The sequence below is a fragment of the Rhinatrema bivittatum genome, chromosome 4 (assembly GCF_901001135.1).
Source record: "Rhinatrema bivittatum chromosome 4, aRhiBiv1.1, whole genome shotgun sequence".
Classification (NCBI taxonomy): Eukaryota; Metazoa; Chordata; class Amphibia; order Gymnophiona; family Rhinatrematidae; genus Rhinatrema; species Rhinatrema bivittatum.
In genome coordinates, this window is record NC_042618.1 from 142,704,045 (window position 1) to 142,725,532 (window position 21,488).

The 21,488-nt window shown below is 47.3% G+C and overlaps 1 protein-coding gene across 8 annotated transcripts in view; it reads left to right on the forward strand.

Annotated features, from left to right (window-relative positions):
• The window catches only part of AKAP6 (A-kinase anchoring protein 6), a 1,180,609-nt gene that overhangs the window by 50,998 nt on the left and 1,108,123 nt on the right, over window positions 1–21,488 (forward strand). For 5 of the 8 annotated variants that reach the window (XM_029598924.1, XM_029598921.1, XM_029598929.1 and 2 more), the window contains one exon: window positions 19,979–20,192. Coding sequence is in view for 1 of the 8 variants with exons in the window: in XM_029598928.1 (XP_029454788.1) it covers window positions 20,190–20,192 (3 nt within the window). In the remaining 7 variants the exon portion in view is untranslated. Of the gene's footprint in view, window positions 1–10,557; window positions 10,653–19,978; window positions 20,193–21,488 lie in introns of all 8 variants that reach the window. The other 3 variants (XM_029598925.1, XM_029598922.1, XM_029598923.1) reach the window with 2 other exon arrangements.

A 21,488-nucleotide genomic window follows, 5' to 3' on the forward strand; every position in this document is an offset into this window, starting at 1 on the left:
GGCAGTTTCCCACAGACTCCGTCAAAGTAGCGTACATTCTCTCCCTACTCGATGGAAAGGCCCTGGTGTGGGCCCCCCCCCCCACTGTGGGAGCGTAACGACTCCTCCTTGGACGACTTGCAGCAGTTCATCACAGACTTTTGCCAAGCCTTTGACGAACCCGCCCGCCAGGCCTCAGCCACATCAGAGATGCTACAACTTCGCCAAGTATCCAGTTCCCTGGCGGACTATGCAATGGATTTCAGGACTCTCGCTCAGGCAGTAGGTTGGCAGGACGATAGCCTTAAAGCCATCTTCTTGGAAGGGTTGTCAGGGTGCATCAAGGACGAGATTGCCGCCCGGGATCTCCCGGAAGATCTTAATGCCCTCATTGACATGGCTGCCTGCATCGATCGCCGCCTGCAACAGCGAGCACGTGAATTTCGCACGACAAAGCACAGCCCTGCCCGCAGTTCCTCACGCCGCTGCCTGTCCTGATGTTTCTGCCTCTGAACCCATGCAGTTGGGACGTGCCCTGCTCTCCCTCGAGGAGAGACAATGCTGCCGCTCGATGGGCTTGTGCCTTTACTGTGGTCAGAAAGGCCATTTCTTGGCACGCTGCCAGGAGCGCACGGAAAACTCCAGAACCTAGGAGGTCGGGAGGAGCTCCTCCTAGGTTGTGCCATAGCTCCTCAGAGTATGATACCCATTACCTTGGAATTTCCCGGAGGGTCCTTTGACATCCTTGCCTTCCTGGATTCCGGAGCTGGACGTAATTTTATCCAGCAAGACTTGGTCTCTCAACTGCAGATTCCTACGCAGAGACGAGAAGTTCCACTCCGGATTACCTCCATTCAGGGAACGCTCCTTCCAGGTCGCATATTGACTGCCACGGCTCCCATCACAGTCCACACTGGGGCGATCCACTCGGAAGAGATAGCCTTCCTGATTCTTGAAAAGGCTGTCCACCCCGTGGTGCTGGGGCTGCCGTGGCTCCAAAAGCACTCACCTGTGATCCAGTGGGATACTCTGCAAATCATTAAGTGGAGTCCCTACTGCCTCTCTCATTGTATGAAGTTTCCCAAGCCTCCAGCACTTCTGCTTTTGCACTCTGCCCTTGGACCTCCAGCACCATACGAGGACTTTACAGATGTCTTCTCGAAGACTAAAGCAGAGATTCTTCCGCAGCATCGTCCATACGACTGTGCTATCGATTTGTTGCCCAGATCTATGCCACCTCGGGGTAGGGTGTACCCCTTGGTCCTGCCCGAGACACGGGCCATGTCTGAGTACATCACTGAGAATTTGGCGAAAGGATTCATTCACCCGTCAGTCACCCTCAGGGGCGGGATTCTTTTTCATCAGCAAAAAAGATGGCTCCCTGAGGCCCTGTATCGACTACCGAGGGCTCAATGCAATTACCAAATGGGACCGCTACCCTCTCCCATTGATTCCAGAACTACTTGATCGGCTCCAAGGCGCAAGAGTCGATACTAAGTTGGATCTACGCGGGGCCTACAACTTAGTTAGAATCCGTCCCGGGGACGAATGGAAGACCGTTTTCAATGCGCGGGATGGGCATTACGAATGGGCATTACGAATACCTCGTAATGCCCTTTGGCCTTTGTAACGCCCCAGCGGTCTTCCAACACCTGATGAACGAGGTGCTACGAGATTTGCTTAACGTCTGTGTGATCATCTCCCTCGACTATGTCCTGATCTACTCCCGTGACCTGCTTACGCACCGCCAGCATTTTCGCCAGGTGCTCCAAATTCTCAGAGAGCACAGCTTATACGCTAAGCTTGAGAAATGCAGCTTTGAAAAGACTTCCTTGCCGTTCCTGGGGTATATTGTTTCGGCTGACAGCTTCCAGATGGATCCGGAGAAAGTCGCTGCAATTAGGAACTGGCTGCAGCCGAGGGGTCTCAAGGCATTGCAATGTTTCCTCGGCTTTGCTAACTTTTATCTGCATTTTATTCCTGGCTATTCTTGCATAGTGGCTCCTCTGACTGCACTCACCTGGAAGGGAGCCAATGCGGTGGACTGGCCTGCCCAAGCCTTCGAAGATTTGAAAAGAGCCTTCTTACAAGACACATGCCTCCGCCGTCCTGATCCCAGTCGGCCGTTCGTGGTTGAGGTCGATGCCTCAAATGTAGCTGTTGGAGCGGTGCTGAGCCAGCACTCTGACACAGGACAGCTTCTCCCATGTTCCTTTTACGCTAGGAGGTTCTCTCCGGCTGAGAGCAAATATGGAGTCGGCGACAAAACTGCTCGCCGTGAAACTCGCCCTGGAAGATTGGAGGCAGTGGTTGGAGGGAGCCAATCACCCCTTCACCATTTACACGGATCATAAAAATCTCTTTCCTCCACCAAGCCCAGTGCCTGAACCCAAGACAAGCCCGGTGGTCTTTGTTTTTTGACCGATTTGACTTCACATTGCGATATCGCCCTGGTTCAAAAAATGTGCGAGCAGACGCCCTGTCACGGTCCACCAAGATTGAGGAAACCCCTGAGACGCCCCAGTACATTTTGGATCCCAGGAAAGTGTCTCACCGCCACCTCTGTGTCTTCTGAAGAAAAGACCATAGTCCCACGCCGCTCTCGTAGGGCTGTGCTGGCATGGGCCCATGAATCCCTCACTGGAGGGCATGCGGGCCGTACCGGTACGCTAGACCTCCTCAACCGGTACTATTGGTGGCCAACGGTAAGACAAGATGTTCATCTCTTCGTCGACTCCTGCCCCACTTGTGCATTGCAAAAACCACTTGGCGGAAAACCTAGAGGGTTGTTACACCCCATGCCTATCCCGGTGGAGCCCTGGACGCACATCTCCACAGATTTTGTGGTGGATCTCCTAGCATCAGACGGGAACACGGTCATCTGGGTTGTTGTGGACCGGTTCTCCAAAATGGCACATTTTGTTCCCCTGTCGAAATTGCCTTCAGCACCCGACTTGGATAATTTATTTGTTCAACATGTGTTCCGACTTCATGATCTTCCCCAGGACATCATATCAGACCGAGGCCCACAATTCACCACCCTCTACTGGAAGGCATTATGTAAACGCTTCAAGGTCCAGTTGAGTCTTTCATCAGCCTTCCACCCTCAGAGTAACGGGCAGACTGAACATACGAACCGGACTCTGAAGACCTTCCTGCGCTCCTTTGTAAACGAAAGACAAGACGATTGGACCAAACTTCTCCCATGGGCGGAATTTTCATACAACAATCATACACACTCCGCTACAGGAAGTTCTCCCTTTTTATCTGTCTATGGGAAGCAACTTCGGCCGCCCTTGCCCTCGCCTGAACCCAGCGCACTGCAAGCAGTGCAACTCTCTGCCCGCCAGCTACTTGCCCTCTGGACGTCTATCCAAAAGAAGATGCAAAAAGCTGCCCTTGCTGCCAAAAGATGGGCAGACAGCCACCGTCAGCCAGCACCAGTCTACCTCCCTGGGGACCGTGTTTGGCTGAGTACAAAGAATCTACAACTTCGGATTCCTTCCCGCAGACTCGCCCCCAGATTCTGTGGACTATTCCGCATTGCCGAGCTCATAGGAGTCGTTTCCTATCGCTTGCGCTTACCCTCCTCGATGCATGTGCACAATGTCTTCCATGTGTCACTTTTGAAGCCTCTCATCCTCTCCAGGTACCATCCCCGAGCTCCCAAATCTGCAGATCCTTCCATGCCAGGAGACACCACCTACCAAGTCCGGGAGGTTCTAGATGTCAGATTCAATCAACGTTGCTGGGAGTACCTCATTGCCTGGGAAGGTTGTGGATCCGAGGACAACACATGGGAGCCAGCCCGCAACATCCTTGATAAGGACTTTTTGAAAGCCTATCATGGGATAGGAGGTAGTTTCATATTGTGGATTGCCAACTGGTTAAAAGAGAGAAAATAGAGAGTAGGGCTAAATGGTAAATGCCCCCTAGGTCTAGCCCTACTCTCTACCTCCTATCCCATGACTTTCTAATTTCCTAAGAAGTCTCTCATGAGGGACTTTGTAAAATCCTTTCTGGAAATCCAGCTGGGTTAATCGTTACAGTTTAAGTAAAGACAGGGACCTTTTTCTCTCACTCTGTGAAGTACAACTGAACCCTGAAAAAAAAAACCCCACTTGTCACATATGTAGCACACCTCCTAGTGGGAAAATGGAATGAGCCAGACTGCGACAGATCCTTATCAGAAACTATATGTTAGCAAAATACCTCACTTCAGTCACATATGCAGAGAGCACAGACATATATAGACTAAGGGACCAGAAATTAGAAGAAGAAATCTGCAAACAAAAATTGAACTCTTCTTTGTTCTGTTATCCATTCCACCTTCACACCCTCCCTTCCAGTTCCCTGCAGCTGCCAGGAGGGGAGAAACAATAGGAGAAGAGGAGATGGATTAGAGAGCTCTCACTTTCATCCTCATACACCATAATCTAAACCCTGGGAACAAAGCTGAAAGTTTAGGTACTGTTAGAGATGTAGATATAGAGTAAGTCAAACAACTTAAAAAAACCCCACAACAAACCATCAAAATAAAGCCATAATGAAAAGCAGTACTTGGTGTGGCTGTTCATCTGTGCACATGGAAGAGGAGAAACAGAGTGATTAAAAGTGCTGATGATGACTCTGTTGTTTTGCTGCGAGTGCTGCTGTTTATTGCTGCTTTCCACGACGCTGGCACCCTACGCTGCCTAATAGTGAAGCTGGTCCCGACTGCCAAATAGAATAAGGGCTGTATGTGCCCATGCCTTGTGATGCCTCTGATTAAAGGGAAATCATTAATCCTAAGGACATGCATCTGTCTTGTCATTCAGAGAGAAAAGTCCAATAAAAAAACAGAAGAAAAATTTCTTAAAGAGAGAAAAAAAAAAACAATACACTGAGAAACACATTTTGACATATGATTGATAATGCTTAATTATATAATCTCCCTAACTCAAATGAGGAAGTTCAAGTGTTAGTTGGAACTTCAGGCTTACTCTTTCTTTAAAAAAAAAAAAAAGACATTGATTGGTTAGGGTTGTAGACCGTGAATTGGTACCTCTGAGGCATTACCAAAAATTATAATTTGTTTTGAATTGTTGTACAAACATCTGGAAACATCCAAATCCTATGCCCTAGAAAATGGTGACTTTTATTTTGGAAAAATAATTTTAGTGTCCAGACCTGATCGAGATCAAGAATAGGTGATACCATGAGTATAGCTTTGGAGACTTTGCCTGTAAGGAGTTTCACTAAAGTCATGGTCAAGTACAAACTATCCATAGCCAATAAACTGTCAGTTAGTTCCTCTCTTTGTTTACCATACACTTCTTGAATTGAAGATAATATATTTTTGAGGTAGCTAGACACCTGGAAGAGTCCTAGAAATGGATTTGGGAGCTTGTGGAAGGGGGACATTATGAGAGAATGGAAGGGTATCTCCTTCAAATGTGTGTGAGTGGAGACTGGAGATCTCCCTCCAAAATGCAAAGGGCAGAGTTGGAGATCCAATATATACCTTAATCATAGGGTAATTGCTGCTGCCTTCTGATTGCCTGTGCCTAGCAATTCCCTTGGGGGTAGATTTTCAGAGCCCTGCTCGCCTAAATCCGCCCAAAACCGGGCGGATTTAGGCGAGCAGGGCCCTGCGCGCCGGGAAGCCTATTTTACATAGGCCTCCCGGCGCGCGCAGAGCCCCGGGACTCGCGTAAGTCCCGGGGTTCTCGGAGGGGGGCGTGTCGGGGGCGTGTCGGGGGGCGGGCCCGGTCGTCGTGGCGTTCCAGGGGCGTGTCGGCAGCGTTTTGGGGGCGGGTACGGGGCGTGGCTACGGCCCGGGGGCGTGGCCGCACCCTCCGTACCCGCCCCCAGGTCGCGGCCCGGCGCGCAGCAGGCCCGCTGGCGCGCGGGGATTTACGTCTCCCTCCGGGAGGCGTAAATCCCCCGACAAAGGTAAGGGGGGGGTGTAGACAGGGCCGGGCGGGTGGGTTAGGTAGGGGAAGGGAGGGGAAGGTGAGGGGAGGGCAAAGGAAAGTTCCCTCCAAGGCCGCTCCGATTTCGGAGCGGCCTTGGAGGGAACGGGGGGAGGCAGCGCGGCTCGGCGCGCGCAGGCTATACAAAATCGATAGCCTTGCGCGCGCCGATCCAGGATTTTAGTGGATACGCGCGGCTCCGCGCGTATCTACTAAAATCCAGCGTACTTTTGCTTGAGTCTGATGCGCAAGCAAAAGTAGGCTGATCGCGCTTCTTTTAAAATCTACCCCTTGGCCTCTACAAATGTGTCAAATACTTCCAAAAAGATAATTTTATGTAACCCCTCTCTCTCTCTTGCAGTGGGTCCTTGATGCAGGGCCTACAGAAAAGTCCTAGGGCTATCTTTACTCTCCCAGACCTTTATTGCTCGCAAACATCAAATTTCAGCTCAGGAAGCAGGAGTTCTCTGGCAGGGAGGAGGGCCTGCAAGTCACGCACTTTTTGCTCAGTACTCATAGTAAGGGGACCTGATGATCTATAAGGGCACACTTGAATACAAAACTCAGAGTCCAAAGGTGCTGTTCAAATAATAAAAAGGTTTACTTAAGGGAAGACTTACTCTTAGGGGCAGATTTTAAAAACTTGCGCGAGCACGTACTTTTGTTCGCGCAGCAGGCGCGAACAAAAGTATGCCTGATTTTATAAGATACGCGCATAGCTGCGCGTATCTTATAAAATCTGGGGTCGGCGCGCGCAAGGCTGCGCAAAATCGGCAGCCTGCATGCGCCGAGCCTCGCAGCCTGCCTCCGTTCCCTCCGAGGCCACTCTGATCTCGGAGCGGCCTCGGAGGGAACTTTCCTTCGCCCTGCCCCCACCTTTCCCTCCCTTCCCCTACCTAACCCACCCCCCCGGCCCTATCTAAACCCCCCCTTACCTTTGTCGGCAAAGTTACGCCTGCTGGAAGCAGGCGTAACTTTGCGCGTGTCGGCCGGCTGCCCCGCTCCGTCCTCCGGTCGCTGGTCCGGAGGCCTCGACCACACCCCCGAAACGCCGCGTCATTTCGGGAACGCCCCCGGACACGGCCCCTCCCGCCCCTTTTCGAAAGCCCCGGGACTTACGCGCATCCCGGGGCTTTACGCGCGCCGGCGGCCTATGCAAAATCGGCGTGCACGGGACTTTTAAAATCCGCCCCTTAGAGAGCTGCTGCATACCTGCAGGTTGTTCGGGCCTAAGGACTGAGTGTTGGAAATCCTGGGACTATCTCAACTCCACGAGATATCATTAACAGCTGCTCGCTGAGCCTACTTAAAATCAAGGCAGCAGCATGCAGTTACCGGCGAGCTGCTGAAGCCATGCACCAAAGGGGTGCTCCCCTTTTTAAGGAATTGGAAGGCTTCTTTTTTTATTCAAATCATTAGATGGGAAGGAAAAGGAAAGCTAGATTAACAATTTCTACGCCTGCAGCAGGTCTGGTGAAGGGACCTATGGACTTCCATCTGACCTGTAGGGTGAGTCAGACATTGAGAGACTTTATCCCGAATATTTCCTTTCCTTCTGGGGCTTCAGCTGGTCCAGGCCAAAACCAGTTTTCTCCTCCCCTATTGGAATTACTGGATGTTGCACTTCCCGGCCGTGTTGGCTCCATGGCCAGGCCCACTCAACTTGCGCAACCGTCTACCAGCTCCTCCCGGACTCCCAGCTCCGCTTGGCCGCAGCTCCGACGAGCATCCCCTGACTCTCTGCGGCCTACTCCCTCACAGCTCTCCTCGCGCTGGGGCTCAGCGTCCTCCTCTGTTTCGGCCCTGCCCCTTGGCACGTGCACAACTCTTGATCAGTTAAGGACCCTAGCGTGGGAAAACCCCGGGCGGTGCCCGATCCTGACGTCACGTAGGCTTGGTATATATACACCAGTCCGGCCCCTAGCTCGGGGCCTTGGAAATCGGGTCGTATACTCTGGAGTCTCTAGTTTGCCTTTCTGCGTTCCAGTGTCTTGCTCCTGTGTCTCTGCGGCCTACTCCCTCCTGTGTCTCCCACTCCTTCGTCTCTTCATCCCTGGTAGTACCCTTCGGACTGATCACATGGTACTGACCTTTGCCTGTTCTTGAGTACTCCTTGATTGCTGCCTGACCCGACCTCTGCCTGGAACTCTGACTACTCTTGTCTGCCACCTGGAACCTGACCTCCTGCTTGACCTGACTGTGCCCGGATTGATCTCTGTTACCGACTCTGCCTGGCTGACCATTCTGCATTAAGACTCTGGCCTTACTTCTTGCTGTTTAGTGTGCTGCGGCAGTCAAAAAAGCAAACAGAATGTTGGGAATTATTAGAAAGGGAATGGTGAATAAAACGGAAAATGTCATAATGCCTCTGTATCGCTCCATGGTGAGACCGCACCTTGAATACTGTGTACAATTCTGGTCGCCGCATCTCCAAAAAGATATAATTGTGATGGAGAAGGTACAGAGAAGGGCTACCAAAATGATAAGGGGAATGGAACAGCTCCCCTGTGAGGAAAGACTAAAGAGGTTAGGACTTTTCAGCTTGGAGAAGAGACGGCTGAGGGGGGATATGATAGAGATGTTTAAAATTATGAGAGGTCTAGAACGGGTAGATGTGAATCGATTATTTACTCTTTCGGATAGTAGAAAGACTAGGGGGCATTCCATGATGTTAGCATGGGGCACATTTAAAACTAATCGGAGAAAGTTCTTTTTTACTCAACGCACAATTAAACTCTGGAATTTGTTGCCAGAGGATGTGGTTAGTGCAGTTAGTAAAGCTGTGTTTAAAAAAGGATTGGATAAGTTCTTGGAGGAGAAGTCCATTACCTGCTATTAAGTTCACTTAGAGAATAGCCACTGCCATTAGCAATGGTAACATGGAATAGACTTAGTTTTTGGGTACTTGCCAGGTTCTTATGGCCTGGATTGGCCACTGTTGGAAACAGGATGCTGGGCTTGATGGACCCTTGGTCTGACCCAGTATGGCATTTTCTTATGTTCTTATGTACACTCGGACACTCTATTCTGGTCTCCTGCAACCTCTGGACTTCCTTGTCCGAACAGTGATCGTGCACCCTTGTTCGTGGTGGGAAATCCTTTGAACCTTCTCTCTAGTAGACCCTGCAAGGCCAACCTAAGACCAGGCAGTTCCGGGTAACAAAGGGCTCAACATGAGGGAACTCCGGGTTGCTATTGGTGAAGCTCCAGCTAGCCTTTGTCTCCTGCTGTGCTCTGCCTCCTGGTGGCAGGCGCTCTCCAGGTCCGACCGGAGGGCTGTACCAATCCTGCACCAGGCCAAGGGTCCACTTCCAGTGCAACACTGGAGGTGTATCACCAGTGAATAAATCTATGCCTCGTGGGCTCGGGGGGATGAGGCTGTGTCTGGAGGGTGAGGAGGTCGTATGAATGGGTTGTGTGAGGCATGCTTGGTATGCGTAGCTTGAATGTGAATGGGGATTGGTTCGGGGTTTTGGTTGCTTACAGGGGTGGATACTGTCACTTAAAAGGAGACCTGCATAACCACTGTACTGTTTGTTCTCTTGCTGATATTGATTTTCTTGTGTATTTTGTTGTGCTTGTGGAAATGCTTGTCTTTGCAATAAAAATGATTTTGCAAAAAAAAAAAAAATCTATGCCCAGACCATGACTAATATCTCTGCTATTGAATCAGGCTCTCAGTCATCTTTCACTCCTTTGCCATTGGAAGTAGGCAATGAAGTAGCTGAGCCTGTATGTGTTACCTTAACCAATTTGTGGAGAGCTGTTACCAAGACTGGAAAAATCACTATCACAATCAATATCTCAATTTGGTAATTTTTCTACTGAGACTATGAAAACGAAGATTATGGAAGACCCATAACATATTTAGGGGTAGATTTTAAAAGATGCTTGCGCAGTCATAAACGTGCACAGGGCTGGACGCATCTCGGGCAGCATGTATTTTACAAAATTTACGCATATGTGCGCTAACTATGCAAAATATGTGCCTGTTTCGCCCACGAGCTGTGTGCGTCCATTAAGCATAGCGCACGTATTTGTGTGTGCTGCTATGCACGCATATTTGTGCGCACGTCAATGTGAGGGCGGGGCTTCCTGCTCCTCCAGTGTGTGCAAAATGGCTGGCAGGGGGCAGGCAGCCAAACTTCACCACCAGGGACGTAGCTCTGCTAGTAGCCCTGGTGGTGGAAAAAGAACAAGTGTTTTTCCCCATCAGGGGCTGCAGAACACACTACCCCAGACTGAGGCGGGCCTGGGAGGAGGTGCAAGCCTGCTTCAACCAGAGAGCTTCCCACTCCCATGGAGGAAGTAGACAGTCTTTACAATTATGTAATCTACTGCAGATGGGGGCACTGTGGGAGTGTGAACGTCAGGTTAGGCCTGGAGGGAGGAAATTGAGTGAGAAACACAGAGTGTTATAGTATAGGGTTATGAATGGAGAGTGTAATGTAAACCCCAAAGATTATTTGCATTGCTTATTTGCTCCATAACTATTGAACCTCAGTATCATGGTTTTTCATTGTTGGAAAATGTAGTTATAGCACTCATTGTCACTTACCGATATGCAAGTCCTATTAGCACCTACAGAGTACACTCATGGTACTCTTTCCATTTTTTCCAATAGATAGAGGACCTGAAGAAGAAGGCCCGGTGGCTGTGCCTAAAGAAAAGGAGGTAGCTGGAGCAGCTGTGGGCGGAGTGGGCTGAGCCTGGTGCTAAGTGAGCCTTCCATGCTAATGGAATGTTCTTACATGTTTTTCCACATTAATGTAAAGTTTTTTCTGACCCCTGCTTTTGTTTTAAAATCCGGCAGAACCTGAACAGGAAGTGGAAAGGCCAGGCCCAGCTCCTGCACCAGCTGCTCCGGGGGAGCTGGATTCTCCCCCCCCCCCCCCGAGGCAACATTTAAGGTGGCGGCCACCTCCACATTAAGAGGCATACATGGCCCTCTTGTTCCTCTACACCCTCCCTCACATCAGCATCACAGAAGCTCATCATCGGGAGCACGTTCTCCCGATGATGAGCCTCTGAGTAGGCACGGGTTTCGTGCTTACGTGAGGGGGTGCATGCCTTCCAGGAGAGGATGGTCAGGAACACGGATGGGATCCTCAGGGCTGTACAGCTGCTGGGCACAGCTGTAAGGGTCCTGGGTGTTCTCATCCGCAGCTCCTGACCATCCTCCCTAACTCCCTGGGTTGTTTTTTTTTTCTGTAAATATTTTTCATTCCTAGTTGTCCCCTTCCCCATCCTTTTTTTTTTTTTTTCCCAGAAAAAGTTAAATATTGTAAAAAGAATTAAGATTTTTGGAAACACATTTCAGTAAAAAGTTTTGTTCTGTTAAACTGGTGTGTTTATTTTAGATGTACGTAGGGTGGTTGAAGGGAGGTGGGTGATGGATGGAAGGGGAGGGAGTCATGGATGGGGTCATGGAATGGAAGGGTGGGTGAAGGGGAGTATACTTATAAAAATTATCATCACAAAGAAAATGAGATTGGTTTCTTTTATGGTAACACTTCAGCAAATCTCCCAATGGTCAAGGAGGAACAACCAGCTGGCAAGCCAAGGAGATGTGGCAGAGTCAGCATCATCAGTGTTGCAGTGAAGATTGGCAGCACCATCACCAGCTACACTAGTGTGTAGCTGGTGATGGTGCTGCCAATGTGTTACATGGACATGCAACACATATAGAAAAATACATTACTAAGATTTCCATAGCAATCTTCTCATAATTTCTTCACAGCTTTGGGTTGCAGGGAGGTACTCAAGGCTGTGTAGCAAACATTTTTTGGTTATATTTTGGTAAATGTGTTTATTTTACACATTGTAACTGTAATATGGCTGACAGAGGAAAGATTAAAGATGCAGAGGGGGTAGGTGTAGTGCACATATGGATCATTAATTACACAGGGTGAAGGAGGAACTGCTGAGGGATAGAACACCATTGTACTTACCAGCCCTATACCTTTTTCTACTATTAGAAAGAATGCCTACTCTGCAGTACTATACAGACTGTGAAGACATGTATAGGGGGCAGGCATAGGCCAAAATATATCAGCAAATCACAGACTCTTCAAATATCACAGCACATACATAGTAAATTATGGAAACTGAGTACTCATTATTACCTATCCTTTCATAGCCACATTTTTCACCTTGTACACCCATCAACATGCTCATCTTCTTTAGAACATGAAAAGCAAAATAGTTTTTGTTACCTTACCACTTTTATAGAGCTTCAGGTTACCCCCAGCCTGGAAAAAAGGCTATGTTGTCCCAGGTATGTAATATAGGTCCCCTCTGCTTCTCAAAAGGCTTAAATATGCAAAGCTGTAGAATACCATCTTGCTGAGCTAGTATAGTGGGAAGAGATTCAAGTGACATAGAAATGTGAGCAGTTACAATACATCAATTATTGACCTCACATAGGCATGTGAGAAGCAGACAAGACATGGATCCTTTAACAGAGAAAACACTGAAAATGTCCAAAGCAGAGATACAAACTCTCAACACAAATATCCCCGAACTGATAAACATTATTAACATGACCCCCTAGGCATATATTTGCAAACCATTCTTACCTAAATGTTTTACTCTTGTTCCTATAGCCACAGCATACACCACTCCAGTATGTGCACATATTTGTGAACACTGCTGGATCTGGATTGCAAGGTCAGAGAGAAGATCAACTCAGTCCCCTACGCAGTAAGTTTGTCAGATCCTCCACAATGTTAAAGAATGGATGGAGCCTAAGCCGAATAGCAATTAACTCTTGTAGGTAAAGAATCTTCAGTACATGTGCTGAAATGAAACAACATGTACGCCAGCAATCTCAATTGCAATGCGCACAAATCCACCAGCACGCACATGTTGGCTATCAGTTATAATTGCTATATGCACAAATTGACCTGCATGCACATCTCATCCATTAATATTAATAGGCAGTGCACACAAATCAGCCAGTGCGCACATGTTCGGCATCAATTTTAATGGCCAACGTACTTAACTGCTATGCGCACAGATAGGACCCACCTGTGCACATAATTTATGCAGGGAGAGGCGCAAATTACGCTGCCTATAAAAGGATCTATTGGCCCACTCACTGTCAGAGCTCCACATGTCTCAGGCATGTGGAGCTCTGATTCACAAACCCAACTTCTTTCCAGCTGAGGTGGGCAAGCTTGTTGAGCATATCATGCAGTACCAGAATCTGCTGTATGGTCCCCAGTCTAAGAGGGTGGGTGCATACAGGAAGGAAGGAGATCTGGAAGCGGATCAAGCTTGCTGTCAACTCAGTGTTCCACTCAACTGTAGCATTGAGGAACTGATGAACAAGTGGAGGGACCTGAGGAGACTTGTGAAGCAGAAGCAGGCCAGGAGGATTGCAGAGGGAGAAAGCAGCCATATCAGTTTCACTCCCTCTGAGCAGCTAATACTCAGCACCTTATCTAAGGCAGCTGTGGGTGGAGTTGACCAGCTGGACACCATGCCACATCTATGGCAGGAAGGTGAGCATTGTATTTTGCTTTTTAAAAGTAGGCTGAACTGATATCCATCAGACACTTTTTAATAAGCAAGCCTTCCTAAAGCTACTGCCATAGTAAATGTGTTCATGTACAGTATGCAAAGCAATATTGGTTACATCTCAACCTATCTGTATGTACACAGTATAGAGTACAGCAGTTTCTGATAAGCTCTTTAATGAACATAGGGGACAGTTTTTTTTTCAATCAATATCCAAAAATTTTAGGAATGCATGACCTACACATGTATGTACAAAGGCAGCATACACCTCATGTCTGCTGTGGCTTTGTTCATATAAGCTAGGTCAAACTGTGCAGTAGTCTTTCATGTGTGTATGAAGAAATGCTGTCAGTATTTATAATGGCCTAATAAAGTAAAATGTTTAACGTGTAGTTGCATAGTCTGTTTATTAAAAAGCATAAGGGATGTTCTTTGTTAGGCCTATGTAGGGTGACCATATAGCTCCATGAGAAAAGCAAGACTATTGCACTGGCTGTTTTATAAATTACCTTTGCATGTAGAGTGATCAAGTAGCTCCTTGTCAATGGAAAATAAAATGAACCAGCTCCTGGCTTACCCCAATACATGCAATGAGACATTGTTCTGCTTTTCTTAGGGAAGTCAATAGAGAAATCAGAACAACATTTCTATGAAAGCAATGAAGTAAACCCAGGACTGGATTGGCTTGTCCCCCTTGACATGGAGCTATATGGTCATCCTAGGCCTATCTCATCTGCCACTTTTCATCTCACAAGGTCCCCAACAGATAGGAAATGTGTCTTGTGTCCCTGCATGCAAATAACATTTGGGGTCTCTTGGTGTTTTTTATGCTTCTAGCCTCTATCATTATTCTTCAAAGGACAGGGCCTTATGTTTGTGTAAGTGGTAGACTATGACCCAAATATGTGCAGCACAGTCAAAGTGCTCTGTCTCCTTAGAAATTCATAATCCCCAAGCACTCTGCTGCCTGGCTTAAGCCCTCCTTCTACCACAAGGAATACCAGCTGGAGTGTAAAGCAGGGCTGAGGCAATATAGAATGCTAGGGCCATTAATAGCTCAGTACCACAGGACTAGTAATTAGGTCTATCTAGTGTAGCATGCATCCCATATGAACCAAACTACAGAACACACCGATTGGCAGTGCTTGATATTTTTGTATTTCTTTTTGTAGAGGAGCCAGATGATGAGCGTTCAGGACCTGCACCTAGACAACCTCAAAGGCAGTACCAGCATCTGCAGGTAATCCCTTACTCCTCAGATGAGGAGGGAGGGAAAGCCAGTGAACAGCTGGAACAGCCTGAGGAGAAAGAGGAGCAGCAGGAAGAGGAGTCAGAGGACACACTGGCTGATCTGCTATAGGATCATCCACAGGTCAGCAGTGCTTCTGACCAGCCCGAACCTGAACTGGTTGCTAGTCAGGCTGAGAGACTGTTAATACATCAAAGCGCCAGGCTCTTGGATGCTATCTCAGGCCTGCCTAATGTGGTGAGGCAGGAAGCAGAGTCCCTCCGTGATACCATCAGGGAGGAATCACAAGCCTTCCATGATATCATCAGGGAGGAAGGACAGGGGATTCAGCAGGCGATACGGGACCTTTGCCGGGCAACAGATGAACAAACTGCAGTGTGGAGGGAAATGCTGCAGTAGTTGCCCCCTATGCAGCTGCAGCCACCAGTGGCCCCATAGCCTTTCATGGTGCCCTGGATGCATTACCCTCCACCTTATGCCACCCTTTCCATGGATGGTACCTGCCTGTGCTGAAGATCCCGCTTTGGGACAGCCACCTGCACCTCAGCCTGCACCAGGCTATTTATGGATGGCTCCACCACCCCCACCTGAACCACCTGTCATGCTTCCGCTGCTGCCTCTGGCTGTATCTTCCTGCAGCCATGAACTACAACTGCCCCAACTTCCTTTGCCTTCTGAGGGTAGCGTGAGCAGTGGCAGGAGTCCACTGCTCAGGAGCTCCAGGATGGGGCAGCCTAAGCTTCCTGAAGCCAGAAAGAGGATGGCCAAGGAAGTGATATTTTAGTTTCTTATCCTTTATCTGCACTTTTTTGTAAATAAATGCACTTTTTAAAAAAATAAGTACTTTATTGTAAATAAATTCACTATCACCTTCTGAAATGTCTTTCTATGAGAGTGCTCCTTTGTTGTATAGCCTGCCTTTGACTCGAGCGATGGATTTCTTGCAATTCATCCTGAGTCAGGTGCTCTGCCTCCTCTTCATTCTGTTCAGGGGCCTCCTCCTGCAAAGGGATGGGTCTGTTAAGTGCAAGGTTATGTAGCATACAGCAGGCTAGAAAGATCTCACACACTTTAGGGGGGCTGAAACGAAGGCCTCCTCCAGATCTTTCTAGACAGCGGGAGCGTGATTTAAGTAAGCCAAAGGTTAGCTCTATGACAGCCCTGGTCTTATGGTGTGCCCTGTTGTAGCGACACTCAGCGGCAATTGCTGGGGTGGTAATGGGGATCATGAGCCAGGTTTTAAGTGGATAGCCTCTGTCACCTGTAGGATAAGACACAGAAAATCTGAGTAACATATACCTTCTGGGTTTCATAGTGGCACAGCTCACAGGGCAAGTTAACAGGAGCCCTGCAGTGGCACCCTAAATATAAGGGTGACAAAAAGAAAGCAGGGAACTATGTATGTTAGAAATGGTGGGTATCTTACAACCTAGAAGCCATCCCCCAGTGATGTGTCCTTGCTGGAAGTGGTCATGAATTCTTGATTGTGAGAGAATGTAGGCATCATGAGTGGATCCTGGAAAGCGGGGCACCACATTCTTGATGATGCCCTTGGCATTGCAGACCCCTTGCATGTTTAGGGAGTCGAATCCTTTGCAGTTGCAGTAGGTGGCCTCATCTCCTCCTGGTTCCCAAGACTGAGGGGAAGCGTGCAATTTGTTAGTAATCAGTCATTATTTGTTGTTGTTCCTGTCTTCTGGAGGGGAAGGAGATAAAGTATTGCGTTTTTCTGAGCAAGGCAGTCAGGACCTGCTCTAGACACCTTGAGGCGGAAGACTGAGTGATTCCAGATGTAATTCCTAGTGGTGTTTGGAAGGTGCCAGTAGCAAAAAATTCCAAGGTGGTAGTCACCTTGATGTGTACTGGCAAGGCATGGCCCCTTTGGGTGGTAGATTGCAGTTCAGGCACTAACATTTGGCAGAGGTAGAGTATGGTTTCCTTATTAAATGTGAACCTGCGCACTACTGCTTCCTCAGACAGATCCAGAAAATGTGTCCCAGTCCTGTAACCTCTATTTAAAGGGTACCTCCCCATCAGCATTCTTCTCCTCTCCTTCTCTTCTGAGCCATATAGATCTGAGAACCTATGCAGCTATTGTAATCATATTGTAAAACAGAAAATCTCAATATGCCACTCATTAGCTGTTCCTTGTGTTTCTCACCTCCTGTTGCAGTCTCTTCACATTAGACAAAAATTAACAATGCATACCTAAACACTTTACAGTTTCCGATTTACCATCAGTAAGTCCCACAAGCTCTCCCTCCCACCTTCTGCCTTGCTCCTGAATCAAGTAACCCAGAGCGAGGAGCCCAAGAATCAGGAAGCACCCAAGGAAACCTGAAAGTAAGCAGTCGCTCACACATACAGGCAGTAGTAAATATACGCGCGTGAGATTGGCTGAATGTGCCAAGTCATATGCGCGCGTAAGTCTGGTATATGCCCCCGACATGCCCTTGCCCTGCCCCTTTTTTAAAATGTTTGAGATATGCATGCTACAGGAGATACTAGAGATGTGCATTGGGTGCCCGATCGTTTCCGCTTTCGGTTTCGTGTAGCCGCAGGAAAAATTCGTATTCCTGCGGATCAGCATTTTTTTTTTGTATAGAATCATTTTCGGTTTAGTGCAGGCCATCCATTGCTCCTACCATGTGACACCGATTGCCCTTACCATGTGACAGGGGCTAAGGGCCATCAGCGCCATTTTGATTTGTGGCAACTGATGGCCTGAGAGGGGGACATCGCTCCCAGGACCCCTGCTGGACCACCAGGGACTTTAGGCAAGTTTTGGGGGGGGGGGGGGTCAGGAGGGTAGGGGATTATAAATAATTAGATCTGAAGGGTTGGGGTGGGTTTCGGGTTTTTTTCTGTGTGCCCTTTCCCCCCCCCCCCTAAAATGATAAGAAAACCACACAAAATTTTGTGAGGTTTTCCTATCATTTTTTGAGACCCCCGATACATGATGAATTATGAAATATCGTACGATATTTTAATTCGTCATAAAAACGATGCACATCCCTAGGAGATATGCTCGTATCTCGGCAGCTTTAAAAATCTGCTTGGTGCATGGGAGCCTGACTTCTTCGCGCATCCCCAAATTGATGTGCGCGGAATGCTTTTAAAATTCACCTCTTATGCATTATTAGAAACAAAAACATAGAACATGAAAAAGACCATTTGACCCATACAGTCTATACATCCATCCAATTAATTTAGCATTATAATTCTCATCACTTCGTCAGAGATCACCTGTATTTATCCCATGCTTTCTTGAATTCAGATTCTGTTTTTGTCTCCATCACTTCCACTAGGAGGCTGTTCCAACATCCATCACCCTCTCTGTAAAGACATATTTCCTAAGATTACTCCTGAGTCTACCCCCTTTCAACCTCATCTCATGACCCCTCATTCTAGAGCCTCCTTTCAATTGAAAAAGACTCACCTTCTGTGCATGGAAACCTTTGAGATATTTGAATGTCTGTCATATCTCCCTTATCTCATCTTTCCTCTAGGATATGCATGTTTAGATCTATAAGCCTATCCCCATATGCTTTAGAATGAAGACCACTGACCATTTTAGTAGCCACCCTCTGGACCAACTCCATCCTGTTTGTATTCTTTTGAAGGTGCAGTCTCCAGAATTGTACACTGTATTCCAGGTGAGGGTGAGCAGTAGGCAAACAGGTCTCACCCATGTTAACCTTGGGCCTCATCCAAAAAATCAGTTCTGGTTACATCACTGATGAGGATACTGTTGTGACCGTCGTTGCTTGACACCCTCACTCCGCCCTCTTTACCTCTGTGGTGACTCCCTCCGGGTCTGATGGACGGCTGGCTGCCTCTGCGTCTCCATGCCGTCTCCCTCTGGTGTCCCCGAACTGGCTTGACGCTGCAACTCCGCTATCTGTCCTGATGCCTAGGGCACACGCACGTGTCCCGACTCTTGTACCAGCAAGGGTGCGAACCTCAGGGGCGTCCCCCTGAGATGACGTCATCTGCTTCCAATATTTAAAGGTCTTTGAAAATGCTAACAGACTGAGTTAGCAAGGATACGCAAGGGGTTTCGTTCCAAGCTCCTCTGCCTCCTCGGACTTACCAGAGGTACCCGCTCCTCGGGGGCCTCGCTCTTTTCTTTATTTTCAGATTACAGATAGGAACCGGTACTCGCTCCTCGAGGGCCCATGTTCCTGGACACTCCTAACTGATTGATCCTCCCATCAAGCATCTTCTCCATAGCAGATCCATAACAGATTGCTAACTCAAGCAGCAGATATATAACAGATTGCTAACTCCCTAGCAAATCGATAACAGATACAGTCAAAAGGCTGAAAGAAGTGCTAGGAATAACTAAGTAGCAACAAGTAACACCAGCCATTCTTTTTATCTTGAGGGGGGAATAGGATTCTTCTCCCCATGTTCGTAAAGTCCCTTTCCTTTATAGGTCAATTATTACAATGACATTCTTTTGAGAAGGGGGTGACAGACCATGGTTCCATTTAGAAACAGGTATGCATTCACCCTGGGCCCGTTCGATAGGTGTCACTGGGGGCTATGATGACTACCTTCCCAGCATGCATTGCATCTGCTGCCCAAGGCTCAGCAACGTGATCCAGGAATGGAATGCAAGTCTCCTGTACAGCAACGTGTAGCATTAACATTGGATTAAAAATGTGTTGAAAATTGTTGTAACAGTTTTTAGAAGCAGACAAATATACTTTTTTTTTTTCCTTTTTATTAATTTAGAAAGTAATGTGTAGCTGCTTTTAAAGAAAAAAAGCTCTCATTGGCTTGTTTGGCCAGATATTTTATCTTTCATCAAATTATGAAAATGATAAAAGTATAAATTTTATTTAAAAAAAACAAAACAAAAAAAACCCCACAATACATTGTTTAGATTTTATGCTTTGTACAGTCAGCCCGCATCAGAATTTATTTATTTAACAGCTTTTTTTATACCGACATTAAAATACACATCATATCGGTTTACATTGTAACTGGAGGTAGAAAATACAATAAACAGAGACGAGGGGAAGAGGGACAACCCAAAAACAAAAGTGAGACAGCTCTAATGGGGAGCCTGAGAAAGGAACTAAACCAGAATTCTCTGGTTAAACTTTTTTTTTTTATTATTTTCCATTCACATTTATTTCCAGCAATTTATTGCAACAATAGCATCCCCCCCACCCGACACATTTCATCTGATAACGGCAATTGTAGTAATCTGCATTAATTTTTATTTCATTTCTAATTGCCTGCTTAATTTCCTCCGCTCCTTTAGGAACTCCCATGCTGTCTCGTGCTCGGGGGGGAGGTGTAGCACGGATTCCTAGCACATCCCAGTTGCCGTGGCAACAGCAGTCTTTCCCATCCGGCGCTGCATCATCTGAAGTGATGTCACAGCATCATGCAGCAGGTCAAAGCCGGCACCTCCTAGTATCGCATCCTACGGATAAGCTGTAAACATCAAGGGAGGATGGTTTGAGCAGGCGATGGTGAGTCCTTAAAACCTTGTTTCTCTTCCACCTGCTTCAAGATTTTTGCTGACTTCAGAGAACCTGTTTTGTCCGATTCTGTGTCGGTTTGCCTATTTAAAAAAACAACCCAAAAATTGAAATGGATGCGTGAGGGAAGCTGGTGCATACTGTATAAGGACAGCTGCGTTTTCAGTCAGTAAGGCTGAGACAAAGGCCTACACAAACACAGCAGGTATAATTCTGTTTCGCTCCATGATATTTGGTGTTTTGAAGTGCCTATGGAATGCCTTTAATTCAGGAAAGTAAATTTATCTCCAATTAGCCAGACTTTGAAATGAAATAAAACAGTGTCAACTCGTAAGGCACTATTTTTTTTTTCTTGTGTGAAGGGGAGGGAAAGGGGGGGGGGGGGGGGGAATGAAGGGATTATCTCTCTCTTGAGACGTTCTTAATGGCTCCTTCCAATTTATAGCTTCTCTTTCATCAGATTTCAAAAATTATTTTTATCTGGTTTGATACAGAAGCTAGAAGATGCTACAGTAGCCATGCTGAATAGATCACTCAGGATGAACTGACTGAAACATGGCATTCTACCCGGCGTGTGATAAAATCAATGGCATTTGAATTATGTAAAGCACAGAGTCTTAGTTCCTTTCTAATGATAAGTGCCACTTACAATTCTATATTTGTTCCTCGCAATAATTATTTCTAGTATTGTCTATCAGATGAATCACTGTTGATTTCGCACAGACTGTTGAACAGATAATGGGAGGGACAGAAGTCTCTGAGATGGTGCAATTGCAGTAAAAGGTATATTCAGGGGTAGGGGGTATTCACTTTCCAAGCAGTGTTGCTGATTTTCTCAACTAAAAAAAAAAAAAGTCATAAATATTTTTGCTACTACCTTTATTGTCCTTGCTTGCAAATATAAGTCCCTATGCAGAATCATACTGGCTCAGATTTCAACTCCTCTACGTGCTGCGTAGGCAGGTCATAACATCCACTGCTCAGAGTTCCTTGTCTTGTGGGCGCTGTCCCTGCCTAATTCTCATTGAGCAAGCTGTGCTACTATCATTCATCTACTGGAATGTGAAATTGTATTTCTTTTTCTTTTGGGAGGGTTTATAGCTACTTGTTAGTGTTTTGGGTGATTGTTGTGTCTCTGTTACACCTCCCTTCCCTCTTTCAACTCATCTGCCTTTCCCTTTGAAATCAGGGAGTGGTTTTTGACTCTGGGACTGTGCGCATGTGCTGAGTTCTCCTGACTGAAAGTCAAGGATTTGCATAAAAGATGAAGGCAACCTAGGAGCCCCT